Here is a 15556-nt window from a genome sequence, read left to right on the forward strand (position 1 = left end):
TTTAGTTTTTGTAATAATTTCTACCATGGTTTGCCATTTAATTTTTTATGCTGTTTTTGAGTTAAATTAACTTAAGTGGTAAGTGACTCTCAGGAGTTTCATTCATAGTTATTCAGTTATTTGACCATTTATTTTTTGGAGTCCTTGAGTCCTTGAAGTGCCTGAACTTAACTATTTGTGCTTGTCAGGAACTTTTATTTCATGCCCTTCCTGGGTAGATATATACCACACCTGGATGCAAGCTATAACCAAGTTATGATGACTCTCACATTTACATTTTCATCTCAAATATCTCCTGTACCCTAACCAGATTCCTGCCAAGTATCATCTGGGTGTTCCCCATGCACTCCAAACAAAACAAGCCCCAAATTATACTTGTCAACATTCTCTCCCCCCATGAATGTGTTTAGCCAAAGTAAATAGTAACAAACATCCAGTGTGAAAGGTTTGAACTTAAACACTTTCTCTCTACCTGCTGCCTCTAGGCCATAAAGTTCCCTTAAATATACCATTTCATCTTCTTTCTATGTGCTCCTGCTTTTGTGCAGGTGCCATTTTCTTTACCATTGAGAGACTGTTTTGTTCCAATCTTGCAAGATTTTTTTTGTAAATTTCCTATTCTAATCATCACATATATTTTTTCATTTGTCAAATCAAATCTAAAGTCTTTCTCAAAAAATGTAATTAATAGTTAAGGAAATATCCACAACAGGAATTTGAGAACTATGTTTATTAGTATTGATTTGGGGATCACTTAAATATTTGAATTTTCTAGAACAAAACCTGCATTATGTTCAGAAGCATAAATGAATTTCTTCTGTAGTTAGACATTTTGATGGCAGCAGCAACATTATGAATGTTTTTGATGAAACAATTTCACAATTAGACAATACTCACATGTGTGGTTTTATTTAAAATCGATGATGTTTGTAATGCCTGTGCTGCTTATGCAGTCATTCCAAATTCCTGACAGAAATCAGTAGATGATAATAAACAGCCAGACTCTGACATTATTAAATGATACATGAGACAGTTATGCTAATTTAGCCTTTGACTTATCCATCATTTACCCTCCAAAAGTCTCTTTTGAAGTAAAATTGCAGTTCTATTGCTTTAAAAAACGTGGATCTGCCCATAATTTTTCATTACAAAGACATTAACTTTTCAGAGAAATCACTAAAAAACTCTAATGCCTATTTGGTTCCAGAATGCAAGGATAAATAAATAAAACATGAACATTATTTTTATGTCAGTTAATGTTACAAATCACCCTTCATCAAGATTTTATGTAAAAATGATTACCACTTATTTTCTTTATAATATGTGAAGAAAATCTTTTTACATTGTGATAACATATTTACTTTTTGTTATTGTTGTTTTATTTTGCACCAAATAGAAGTAATCAGAGATTTGAGAGAGAACGATGCTGGTTATCAGTGCAAGAGTAAGACTAAGACAGAATGAAAGTTGGATAGTAGGAAATTTCTCGAGCTATTCTGTACTGTTTGTGGTGTTGAGTATGGCTCTGTTTTGCTTTATGCAGGTGATTAAAGCAGTGGAGGAAGGCTACCGTCTGCCAAGCCCCATGGACTGTCCTGCTGCTCTCTACCAGTTAATGCTGGATTGCTGGCAGAAAGACCGAAATAGCAGGCCCAAGTTTGATGAAATTGTCAACATGTTGGATAAGCTGATACGTAACCCAAGTAGCTTGAAGACGCTGGTGAATGCATCGAGCAGGTAAAAAGCCAGACCTGAGAGCTTTTCCTAATGTAGCTAATTCAACTTGATGCCATGAATATTAAATCAATAACATCATTTCAGTACACACGTTAATCTATAGATCTGTATGACACTAATTTATTTAAATACAGTTTTTGCGTAATATTACTCTCTTACAATGAAATATAAATAATCAAATTAAAAGTATCTATGCCTCATCTACGAGTGTAAATGCCACTTTCAGTAAAATGTTAACTATAGCCAAGTTCAGATAACATTATAAAAAACTCAAATGTGTGTATTTTCATGTGTTTTGGATCTCACATTAGTGTGGATGGGTCAAAATAAAATTATAAGATCATAGAGATAGCCAGGTAAGCACTGATAGACTTAAACCAGAGATATCTAACAATAATTACTCTTTGGTTTCTTTATAATAGACTTTAGTGTCTGCCATATTTTATAAACAATGACCACTCCTTTAGAGATTCTTTGCTCCTATCTGGTTGTACACAGATATTTGGTGAATCACTTACTGTGCAATTGGAACAAAACTTAAAACTGGTAAATGAATAAATTTGTGTGAAACAAATGAGCATTTTTACTTTTTTACTTCTAATTTTTTAAGTTTATTTATTTATGTAGAGAGAGAGAGAGCGAGAGAGAGAGAAGGAGAGGGAGAGGGAGAAGGAGGGAGAGAATCCCTAGCAGACTCTGTGCTATTAGTGAAGAGCCTGATGACCCAGGGCTCAATCTTACCAACCCTGAGATCATGACCTCAACCCAAACCAAGAGTCAGACGCTTATGCGACTGAGCCACCAGCCGCCCCACGAATGAATATTTAAAACAATTTTTCTGAATGCACATGAATATATTTAAACAATGTTACATATTTGTAAAACATGTTTTTCTCTTTGATGTGATAAATTACAGAATTATCCTCACAAAAAAAATAAATCAGTTTGACTCTATACTTAAGAAAAATTGCCAGAATGTTATTTTCACTATATTTGAGTCAGATCTTTATTTTTACAAAAAGTGTAACCAAATTGGCCTCCTATTAGCATGAACTAAATGAGGAACAATCTGTTGATAAAGTTACATAAGTTCTATGCTTCTGACATAACATTTGTTTATTAGGCAAAAAGTCATTTTTAAATACAAATGAAGAATGAAACTTCAACTTCTGTTCAAGCATCATTAACTTTCTGTAGTAGCAACTGGAGAATTTATCTTCTTAGTGAATATTCCTTATGTTTCTACTGAAATATCTGCCTTTAAGTTATTTATTGTCATGTAAAAATGTAAGCATTTCTTTCATCTACTTATTTGAATTATGTTGTCTAAAGGGACCTAAAGAAAAGAAATCATAAAGAGACATTTTGATGATCTAAATTGTGTTAGTTTATATTGATATCATTATAGATTAAGAACAGTTTAAGAGTCTCCAAATTTTTTTCTTTTTGTGTGTGTGTGCAATATATAGAATCATCTTGCTAGGTTTCATTTAAACAGATTTGGCTGAAGACTATAGCACTTACTAGCCATTTTTATTCGGTCATCTACAAATCCTAATTCTAGAAGATGTTAGCTCCTAGTCATTGTCTTAACCTGTATTTATTCTCACCCATGTCACAAAGCTTGGTGATTTCAGTAGCCATGTAGATGATGTTTGAATATCTCTCATTTTTGGTCTCTAGCCTACCATGAACTCTCCTTCTCAGCGTCATGTTCTAGATTTTGCTGTTACTAAAAATTGCAACTCCTCCATAATGTCAACTTCAAGATCCTACTCTCCAACTATTTTTTCTGTATTTCTACCTTCATAAAATCTTTGACTCCTATTACTTAAAGGCTACAAATCACAAGATACCCATTTATTCAGCCAATATTCATGTTCAGATTCATGTTCATGTCCACATCATGTCATCCTGTGGGATAGGTGCTGAGTATACAGCATTGAACAACACACTATTGGAGGAGGAAGATATTGAACAAAATAAAAAACATTAGAAAAGAACCTTGGCTGTGCAGCAGAGAGTGAGGATAGAATTTAGAGGATAACTCAGAGGCTAGAGTAGTTAGCAGATATGCCATGATGATGTCTTGAACTAAAGTGGCAACAAGTGAGATAGAGGAGTGATCAGATATGTGATATATTGGAAGTAGAATGGATAGTACACATAATGATTGATTGTGAGGGGACTGAGGACAAGGAAGGAGTGAACTGTTGTATCATATTCTAGAACGCGGAAGACTGCAGGAGGAATTGGGTGTGAAAAAGATGACAAGTGTGGTTTCAGACATGTTGGGGCAATATTCCTATGAGAAATATGGAGGTATAAGTAGCTACAGGAATACATGAGACACTTGGGCTGGGGGTAAAAATTGGAGAAAAATAGATGCCACTTGAAGCATAAAAATGGGTAAAATTACCTAGAGTGGAATTTTAGCCTGAGCTGAGAAGATACAGAGCCAAATTTTAAAGCCAGGGAAAGGAGTAATCAGCAAAGGAGGTTTAAAAGATGCCAAGGGAAATTCAATGTCCTGGTAGCCAAGAAAGAGAGAATTATTCAAAACTTTGTGAGACAATATAGGAATTCAAAAGAGAGGTGGTGGAGGTGGATGTTGAAAATTTCTGAGGAGTCAATCATTTTGCAGATAGGAAATATTTACAGATTTCGGCAAAATAAAAATCATTGCTCACCACAGTGAGAGAAATTTTTATAGAATTGGTTTGGGAGGAAATATACTGGAATAGGTTGAAGTGTAAACAGAGTGTGAGAAAGTGCAGAGACAATGAATCAAAAGAAATGTATTTGTCCTATATCTTATGGTTGAAATTTACTGAGGCAAATCCCCCTGATGGACATTTAAATTGTTTTTGGCATTCATTCCCACTAGTAAAAAATGGTACAAGTACTTTTTGTCATTTTTCCTAGTCATTTACTTCGGATGTATTTCCAGAAATGGTTCTCATAATTGTATCATTATTATTACTGGACAAAAAATATGAGTCTAGTACAGCTAAGAGTATCTCCTGGTTGGTTAATCCCATTCAGTTTTCTAAAGTATTTGGGGTTACATTTTGTTTTCAAAATTCTATTACTCCTGGGCCAAGTTAACAAGCACATTTTTGTAAGAGTGTAAAATACAGGATAAATAACTTCTGGACTTCCTGAGAAATTAGCTTAAACGAGCATGAGTTTCTCTAGCAATGTCTAGGAACAATTGGGCTGACACAAATTATCCCTCATATCTAATTTTGGCAGCATTTTCTGTATTATTTTTATAAACAAAATACAATAGGAGGAAGTAAATACATCTAATGGAATTTTCAGCTAATGTTTTATATTACAGAACATTTACTTGTTAAGCCATCATAAGTTTTCATTGACTATGAGTAGAAAAAAATCTGAATAGACTAAGTTTGTGTTCTATATTTTAAATTATTTTCTTCCATAAACCCAAAAATCCCTTGATAGTGAGCCAATATTACAATTTATAATAAGAGACATGAAAATGTTACTTTTAATGTTGGTGTGCTCTGTGTTTTAGGGTATCTAATTTATTGGCAGAACATGGCCCACTGGGATCTGGGGCCTACAGATCAGTAGGTGAATGGCTAGAAGCAATCAAAATGGGCCGGTATACAGAGATTTTCATGGAAAATGGATACAGTTCAATGGACGCTGTGGCTCAGGTGACCTTGGAGTGAGTAATTTTTCTGATAATTTTTACATAATTGCTGGGGCGAGAAAAATTGTTTGGAATCCAATCTGGATGAGGTCAAGGGAAATCAGTTAACCTTTGCCCATGTGTGACAGCTTTCAAAGAAGCCTCTTCTTTTTTAGCCTGTATTGTTAACAACTGCATGGTTAATGCTACTTGTGGCCAGTATCTTTGCTTCTTTGCTTCAAACAAATAGCATTTGAATATTTGAATAATTGGAATAACAGCTCCTTGGCAAAATACTGGTATTTTGTGTTGTGGAAACGATGTTTTCTTGATGAAGTTTTTATACTGGAACCTATGTTATATGAATGTAATTACAAAACAAACTGTAAGCACAATTGGTGTGGCTAGTCCTACATAACAGCAAAACATATTCTCAAATTTGGGCTATGATGAATACCCGGGTAGCAACAGCTTAAACAAAGCTTCCCAGGCAGGAATCTCATTTAATCTCTAAGTGGTGCACCTTATATTCTTGTAATCCAAGGATATATTAGATTCTGCCTCTGATTTGTTATTTGGTACAATCTCAGTGGAACCAATTGTGCCCTTTTCTGTTTGCACGTTTAAGATAAAATTTATCAAATCTTATTAAATAAAAATCACTAGAGTTAAGCATTAAATTCTTTAAGGTTGTAAGTTGTTTGTATTTTATTATATACTCTGTATGTGTAATTATTTTAGCCTAATATTTGTTATTTGTGAAAATTAACTGTTGTTATGGTGGTTCCATCTAGCTTACATTAACATGAATAATGTTTTAACCTATGAATATGATGACAACTTACTTTAAATTACCTACAGATTCAAAGGTTAAAATATTGTTGTAAGGATTAGAACATGGTAGAACATTCTAAAGCACTAAACCACAGTCCTTATTCCATTACTTCACATAATATTAACACTGAGCACTCACCATTTCTATTCTGGCATTCTTTGACTCATTGAACTCACTGCCAGTCCACACGAAAGGTAACAGGGTACCATCATTTGTCACCAGTTAATGTCACATTCTCAACATTTCTTATCCTCATCCCTATAATGCTGGACCTAAAATCACTACTCAGCATGCTCTCTTATGTTGCTGAATGTCATCTTCAACATCGCCTCCAAATTGTATCTATTTGATGACACGTATGCTTTGCCCATTATTTCTTTCAACACTCAAAGAACTCATTTGTGCTATATTTAAAATAGTAAACAAAATTTTGTTGATAATTTAAAACTATTTTTACATGATTGCTATTTAATTTTTCAGTAAAAATGGTCATTTTAATTTATTAAAGTCATTTGTCATTTTATATTAAAATGATACTGTAGGTATTTCTTCTACCCAATGTCAGATTACTTGTAAATATATAATAAAATTATTTGCATTAAATGATGTCTCTTTTTTTATTAAAATAGCACATATACCTATGTGTGTGTGTATATATATATATGTATATATGTATATATGTATATATATACCTCCACTATCTTTTTGCTCCTCCCTTCACAGAATAATTTTAATCACAAATAATGGTTTTGCATTAACTACCTCTGTTTTATTTTATCTCTTTGGGGCCCCCAAATACTAGAAATATGTTGAATATCTTAGCATTGTATTTTAACATTTCATTTATTGATTTTAATTATTTTCGCTCATCTTTATTGTCAGCTCCTCTATCCCCAAACTCTCATTTTGTATGTTTTGTTTAAAGACTTAAAGTCTTCTTCTCTCTTCTAATTATGGTTCTCCAACCTTTTTCTATTCTCTGGTAGTTTTTATCTGATCAATTTTTCTCTACTTGGTTCAGTTTCTTCTCTTTGTCTCCATTACTCTGCTATCTTGTTGCCTCTGGCTATATTGCCTCTTTTCTGATATTTTGTCTTTTGGTTCATTTACCTTAACCAGAAGTGTAAAGTGAAATTTGGAAACTGTGCTAAAATCTTCTTGTTCAGAGATGTTTGTCTCCATGTATCAGTTGCTTCAGACTCCTGGGCCAATAAACATATTCTTTACCATGAACTGAGCCAGCAAACCTCAAATCCATTGAAGCTGATTCCTTGGAGTACCAGACCTTTAAATATATGTCCTCTTGTTTATTGTGGTTTTGACCACATTCTTCCTGTTTGGCAAGAACACATTTATCAAAATGTTATTTAAATAACTCACAAAACAGTGAGTCATCAGTTACTTGTTTGGTCAGGAATATACAAAAAAGACTATCTGTGTATTTTGCTCGCCTTTCACCAAAATAATTATTAAAGGCACACGGCAAAGGAGCTGGGATATCAGCAAAGACAAAGACAAGCTCTTAAACATTTAAGATAATGATTTTTTACACATGGCCTTTACCCAATATTTAAATACTAATTTTATGGAGGTTGCATATGCTATAATAATATAATAAATATTATCGTCCACATTATTGCCAAGGAATAATAGAAATTGAGAACTGGAAGTATACCTGTAATAAATACTTGGGGGAGTGCAGTTAAGATCAATTAATATAAAGCAAAAGATCAAATTTCCATATAATTAAATTAGAAAAATATGTTAGAGTTTATGCCATCAAATTTGTTCTTATATTGGGTTCAAAAAAAGGGAGAGAAAATATTACAATTTTTCAGAACTGCTGACTTTGATAAAAATTTTCCATCATAAAGGTTTAATTTTGTTTGTGATTTCTTTCTTTCTTTCTTTCTTTCTTTCTTTCTTTCTTTCTTTTTCTCTTTCTTTCGTTCTTTCGTTCTTTCTTCTTACTCTTTCTTTTCTTTGTTTATTTCTTGCCAGTAACATACATATATGGCTTAATGTGGAAAGAAAATGAACAGGTTAACAATCTTAGAGTTAAAATGTGTTCGGCAATGTGGTTTTCAACTTTAGATGTTTCTGTCTGCCATCTCTGTGCCTAAACTTTGCTATTCTGTGTACAATACACAGAACAATTGTTGTGGCAGTAATGATGCAATCTGTACTATGGTGTGTAAATGCAGTGAATTGTGGTTGACAGGGGGAATTGTTAAGCTTGAGGTGAGTTGCAAATTGAATCCAAAAACCTGTATTAAGGACAGTATTACCGCTGCTTTTTAAAACTTCTTGTCAGACCAGCACTGTCAACTTTTGATTATTCAGAAGACGAACAAAATCCAGTGAATTTAAATATTATGCCAATTGTGTGTAAACTGAAGAGGTTTATGTTAGTATCATTTATTCAAATGGGGCCTTCAACTACTAAAATGGAAGTTTCACAAATCTAGGGCCAAAATTTATGCACACCAATTCAAGCAGAGTTTTTATCTTATCAATAAAGACATTATGAATAATGTATTACACACCTAAAATACACATGGGAGTACTTATTATCCTCTTCATTCTACATAATTAAGCTAAAGTTTCTAGTCCAACCATCACTATGTCTCACTCATTGAAAATCATGACCAAACATGGTTAATCTTTGCCAAATATAAATGTGTTTATCTTGTATAGTAGATATATAAATGATTATTAGGAATCTAGAAATGAACCAAAAAATTTCAAGCATACCATTAATGGCATGATCAAATTATGACAACAAGAATAAACACTGAAATTTAGTGAATATTTGTTAATCTCTCTTCTCCCTTCTCCTATCCAGCCAGTGTTGCTGGGGTAAATACCAGTGATATGGCTAACAGGTGTGTAAAGCAGAAGGGAGGAGTAGTGAGGGAATGACTAATCCACAGATGGGTGAACTAAATCCTGAATAATCAAGAGTTGTTCCAATATCAACTAGACACCTCTTGTTATTCTATGTTTTTCATTCTGCCATTTTAGTATCATAATATCAGTGTTTTCCATTGTTTAATATTATAGAGTAACATTTGAAAATATGCTGAAATGTAATTCCATCAATGCCAGTTCATTATATTTGCAGCTTTTCTAAAACTGATATTGTTTTGTTGACAAAAGCCAAGTTATTTTTTATGTAACAATACTCCTCTTATTATGTTTAAATTCATAAGCCTATGCTGAATCATAGTTTATCATCATTAGAATTGGCTTTGGGTATTACTTAAGATTACACATGATCATGATACATTTAGTGTAATATTTATAAAAGAGACACATTTATAACTTTACCTTGGGTAAAATTTCCTATATAGAAAAATGAGATGAGTAAAATAGCATATCTTGCATCATTTTCAAAAAACTTTTCAGCAAACACTGTAAGTAGAGCAGCAACTTCATTATCGAATGTTAAATACTTTAATTTTTAACAAATTTCTCTCACATTGTTACTGCTAAATTGACCATTCAATATGTACTTGGCAGTACAAGAGTAAAATAGGAATGCTTAGAAGTCATGAAAGTATGAAGCAAAACTACTTAAAATACATTAATGCACTTAGCAATATTGGAATAAACCTTTACTGAAAACATTTTTCTAATGCTATTTTGTCATTTGTAATATAATTAGAAGAATATTAAATACAAGTTTTGAAGGAACTACTTTGCTGCCGAGAACAACTTTAACTTGCATAAATGATCTTATTTCTCTCTCACCTTTTCACTGAAAATCACACTGCATAAAGGTATATGGACATTGCATGCATTATACTCATGCGATTTTCTAAATCTCTGCACATTAATTTGACAGCTTTTGAAATGACAAGTCAGATTTTTAAAACATCAGCATTCCATTAAAGACACACATAATTTATGGCAATGTATAAAATGCCGTGTCGTGTTTTTATAATTCCATTTCTTCCATGGAAAGGAGGAGGTGGGAGGGAGGAAGAGAGAATTTCAGTGGTCTGACCTTCTGTATGCATCTTAGGGGATAATCATATTATAAGGTGACCTTGAAAGAAATCTTATATTTAACACACTGGAAAAATTTACACAAATTTAACTCAAAATCTAGATGTATGAAATTTGAAGAAAGATTGTATTTGCCTATGAACACAAGCTCTATAACAGCATTTATTACTCAAATACAATTCCTCAAAACATGTGTTCTTTAGCAGGATATAGATGTCATAAAAATTTTAAATTTCAAAAACACTGAACCAGAGTCTTTCTTGCGGTCAAGTTATTTTCAGAGAATGAAGTTATACTTACGTATAATATAGCTACTACATAATTAAGAAAGGGAAATAAAAATAAGTCAAACCAGTGATTTGATATCAGTGAAACAACCAAGTTTGGAATGTGGGGCGCATGTATGCACATCACACACACACACACACACACACACACACACACTTTAAATTAAGATTTCGGTATTATATATTCAAAATCCAGGCTGTTTCAGTGGGAAGCCTATAATTTCTTTTTCAGGTCTTTCAGAATAAGTTGTGATGATTATTTTCAAAAGCTCATTCCTAATAATTGGTTTAGCCATATGAATTGTGCAGTCTAAGTATGTATCTATAGCATCAGTACTTTCAAATGGGTATTTGTCAGAATCACCTGTGGGTTTATAAGGCATATGATAAAACATATGTTTTAAAACTCCATTTCAATTACTAATTATTTAAATTCTCTAGCAGAGAATGATTATTTTCAGGTTAAGAAATTTTCATCCCTTTCACCTGACGTAGGTCCAAATTATGCTAGTGACCGGCCATGAAGTAAAATGAAATTGCCATGAAGTATAGATTAGCTCATAACTGAAATTGCCATGAGGTATAGATTGAGTTACCGTAGCCTCAAAGAAGTATGTGTTCAGCTTCCTTCATTAAATATTGTCTTTCTTTAGAATTTTGGATATTTGATGTTATAGCTACAGAGTTCTCATTTCCTCATGAGGAAATTATTGTAATTTAAAGTACTTTTTTCAAAATCAGATCTCAGAGTAATGAGAAATTTTTAAAGAGTATGGACTTTGGTATCAGGTTCCTGGTTTTAGTACTAGCCCTGACACCCACTAGCTGTGTCATCTACTCAAGTGATTTAAATTCTGTAAACTTCATTTTCTCATCCATGAAAGATTAACAGAAATCTATTATCATAGAGTTATGTATTTTTCCAGCATGTAGGAAGAGGACATCTTAATTGTCACTTATTATTTTTATATTAGTGTAATAGTTGTCAACTAGGGAAGATTTTGCTATTCAGGGGACATATGGCAGGAGTTTTGTCTTGTAACCACAAAGGGTCAACAGTAGTGCAATGCTTCTGGTATTTGGTGGATAGAGGCCAGAGATGATGCTAGATATTCTATAATGCACAGGATGGCCCTTGAAACAAAGACTTATCTATCCCATAATGTTAACAGGGGAAAAGCTAAGAAGTTCTGATGTAGTTGAAAAGAGAAATTTATTCCCATGCTAGTCAGTAACTCACTATTTTATAGTCTATTTCATAACCAACAATAGTGATTTTGTTTCAAAGTGAATTTTTACTGTTTTCTTTTTCTTTTTGCTGATTATCTTCCATGGCTACCATTATAAATAAATATATAATATAAAATATAATATAATATAAATATATTTTTTACACTGATGTCTTATAGTTTTAATATTTTCTCATGTTCAATTCTAAGAGAGAAAGAACTATGTTGCCACCATAAGTATCAATTGCTTCTTTTTCTAGCTACTTTCCATTTCCTGAAACTCTCATAAAAAACCAATGAAACATAAAGGGGCAAAGAAACCTAAGATATTATTTAAATAAGCAATTATTTCCAATACTAATATAGGTAGAGCCTAAATACCCATTTCTAAAATTTCTATCCTCTGATAATTAAGAGATTTACTTGTTTCTAAAGCTATCCAATTTTACATATAATGATTCTAATGTCATTGTCTTCAATTCTAAGGAAGTCTAAGATAATCTGAAGTTAATACATTTACTGAATGCACAAATATTCTTTTACCATAATGTGTTCAATAAGGTAATTATCTGAAGAAATATAACATGGCAAACAGTTTGGTCACCTAAAAATCTTAAATTTTTATTTTTTTCCTATAATTAATGTTGTTATTTGCCAAACATACCTGAATAATTTTATTTGCCAAATATGTACCTCAAGGGAATAGAATTTCTGAATTTCCTATGAAATAACAATTAGGAACCATGGGCCCTGACCTTGAACTCCATAATACACTATTAATTTAGAAATCTAAACATTTATAATTTTCTTTTGAATAAGCTTGTTTAAAGGAAACAGTAAAAATATATCTTGGTTGAAAAGACTTTCTGATAGTGTGTAATCTTCAGAATGCTCTAAATGCCAAGAGAGCCTAGATATTATTTGGTAAAGGAGGAAAACTCTGGTATTTTGGGTTCCAAATAAAAATAAAATACCAGTAAAACCTTGGTTTGCGAGCATAATTCATTCTACAAACATGCTTGTAATCCAAAGCACTTGTATATTAAAGTGAATTTCAAGAAGCATTGGCTCAGTTGTGATCATGTGACATTTGGTATCATGTACTACTGGCATTGCAAAACATTGCTCCTTTATCCAATTAAAATTTATTAGAAATATTTGCTCGTCTTGCAAAACACTCGCAGAACAAGTTGCTCTCAATCCAAGGTGTTACATATTTGGAAGTGTTCTGATAGCAATGTAGTGATCATTATCCCATAAAGATAATCTGTTACATAAAATGATTGTACTGACTGAGTCATTTGAAGAGTATGATCTTTGACTGCTTAACTGTAAAAATTTTAAAGTATATTTTATGCCTATTTCTTCTAGCAAAACAAAAAAGTTCTTATTCCTGTTGTAGGTCCACATTTTCAAAATTATTCAATGAAATTGTACCTTTAATTTAAATATGTTATTGGTTAACGTGAAAATTTATTTTTCCACTAATCTGTGCCACCAAAATAATGATGTCCAAAAGATGAGGTGGGGGGGCAATTATATCTTATATCAGTCCTTATATTAAATATTTCTTTGACTGCGAACAGATTTTCAAGGTACAATTTTGAAGCCTGCCTTTGAAAATTGGACCCGATATGTCTCATATCGGATTGTATCATATCGATGTCTCATATAGGATTGTAATCTAATTAGCTTCTGCAAAATGTTTGTATCTTTGCCAGCGTGAAAGTATTGAGGTGTGCTACCAATTGAATCAATACATACATCCAATGTGTGCTTTCTTCATACAGGGATTTGAGACGGCTTGGAGTGACTCTTGTCGGTCACCAGAAGAAGATCATGAACAGCCTTCAAGAAATGAAGGTGCAGCTGGTAAATGGGATGGTGCCACTGTAACTTCCTTTTCATGTCACTTCGTCAAGTGAATGATTCTGCACTTTGTAAACAAGCCCTGAGATTTATTTTAACAAAAAAAAAAGGGGGAAAGGGAAAACTCAGTGATTTCTAAACCTTAGGAGAGCCTTGGTTCAAGCCACAGAATTTGTAATCAGTGTTTTACTAAAATCTCCTTATCTTCCTCTCAGTGTCTTCGTTTTTCATGAAGCAAGTATAACCCGCATAGAATAAAAACATGAGGTTAAACATGATCTTATGTTGCAACAAGAAAATCCTTTCCACTACTTCTACAAAATTTTATAAATGAAAATATAACTATATAGAGCACCTTTACAGACTGAATTAAGGCAGCCCCTTTCAAAACTTCCAAGAATCTACTTGAAAGGAAAAGTTTATAGCCATTTGTGGGCTAACAAAAGCTGCAATTTCCTGAAGTTTACTTCAAGTCTGAATTGTCTACATAAGTGTATTGAAGAGCAATATGGTTAGATAATTTCCTAATAGATACCTTCTTTTGTAATTTTAAAATGCTGTTACACAGCGTTAAGTTATAGAAACTAGTGTATAAATATGTTGCTTGATCAAGGACAAGTACAATACAGGGTGTATATTTATTTTTCTGTGTTATAAAATTTATGTTCAGTTGCTCTTCTAGAAACTATTAGGTAATAAATGTGTATATACTGTATCATTTGCTATATACCCAGGAATCAATTTAAGTTGGAGTTTCGTGTGTGATGCTTGCACATGCGTGCGTTACCATTCTGCTTGCATTTTTAATAGTGTTTTAATTTTAGCAACATACAGGAACGAGTGTTCCAGAGTGTAATAGGAATAGGAGAAATAGGGAAGCAGTAAAACAAAATTGAACACAAGCTTGTGTCTTTCTTCCTCTCATATGTCCAAAAGCTACTAAATCTCTTTATTCACTAACGGGAAATGTCTATAAGATTAAATCCCCTTTGGCTTTTTGAAAACACTTTGTGATATCTGTGACAATGCAGTTCTTCTAGCCATTAATCTTGCACCCCTGTAAGAAATTTCACCTTTCTGAGTCCCAGAAAATACCTTGTCAAGCAAAGTTGACACCGAAGGGCACATTTTCAGCAGGATGTAGAAGGATTTAACTGTGCAGGCTTCTGTTAATGTTGTTAAATCCAGGCACATAGCACTAAGCATTACCCCTAAGTGTTAATCCTTTGTAACCATTTCCCTTGTGGTTTAGCTGTAGACATTTTGATACTAAGGCAGCAATGGAATGATGAAATATATATATATATATATATATATATATATATATACACACATTTCCTTCAGAATTTTCTTTGTTTCAAGATTTAACAAGTTTTATTTGTTGGTGGCAGTTTATTCATTTAGTAATTTCATCTTGTATTCAGTTTCATCAAATCAAATTTACTTTGATAAACCAGTCCAAAGTATTATTTAATTGGCTTTATTAAGGAACTTAAGATATGGTTTGTGTACATTCTATGTGCCTCATTTGGTTAAGACTGGCATTTGTGGTACAAATTATACTGTTTATTATTAGAGTTATAACAAAACTGACTCCTTGGTGAAGTAACAATTTTTTATGGTATTGCATTTTATAGAACCATGGAAAGATACGTGATTATTCAAGGAGCACAGCATTTGAACAAAGTATAGCCTACTTATGATCATCAAGGGCAATAGTATATTGGAGTAGTCTGGGTTAATGGAATCTATAGAAAATATTCCTGCATGATATTAATGGTGTTCTCTCTCTTTTCCAAGCACTTGTTTTAGTTGAATGTTAGCCCATACAAGAATAAACCCTTAAGAAATAACTTCTTTCTACCCTGCCCACCTTTTACTTAAGCAGTAAAGTAACTCCTTGCTAAAGAACATGACAAAGAAAGAA

The 15556-nt window shown here is 32.6% G+C and overlaps 1 protein-coding gene across 4 annotated transcripts in view; it reads left to right on the forward strand.

The window, feature by feature from the left end:
- EPHA5 (EPH receptor A5) overlaps positions 1-14898 on the forward strand; it is a 338688-nt gene extending 323790 nt beyond the window's left edge. For all 4 annotated transcript variants that reach the window (XM_030313778.1, XM_030313781.1, XM_030313779.1 and 1 more), the window contains 3 exons: positions 1544-1737; positions 5279-5434; positions 13551-14898. In XM_030313778.1, the coding sequence (XP_030169638.1) occupies positions 1544-1737; positions 5279-5434; positions 13551-13656 (456 nt within the window). In that variant the 3' untranslated portion in view covers positions 13657-14898. The remainder of the gene's footprint in view (positions 1-1543; positions 1738-5278; positions 5435-13550) is intronic.
- The last annotated feature ends 658 nt before the right edge of the window (positions 14899-15556 follow it).

The sequence above is a fragment of the Lynx canadensis genome, chromosome B1, assembly GCF_007474595.2.
Source record: "Lynx canadensis isolate LIC74 chromosome B1, mLynCan4.pri.v2, whole genome shotgun sequence".
Taxonomy (NCBI): domain Eukaryota; kingdom Metazoa; phylum Chordata; class Mammalia; order Carnivora; family Felidae; genus Lynx; species Lynx canadensis.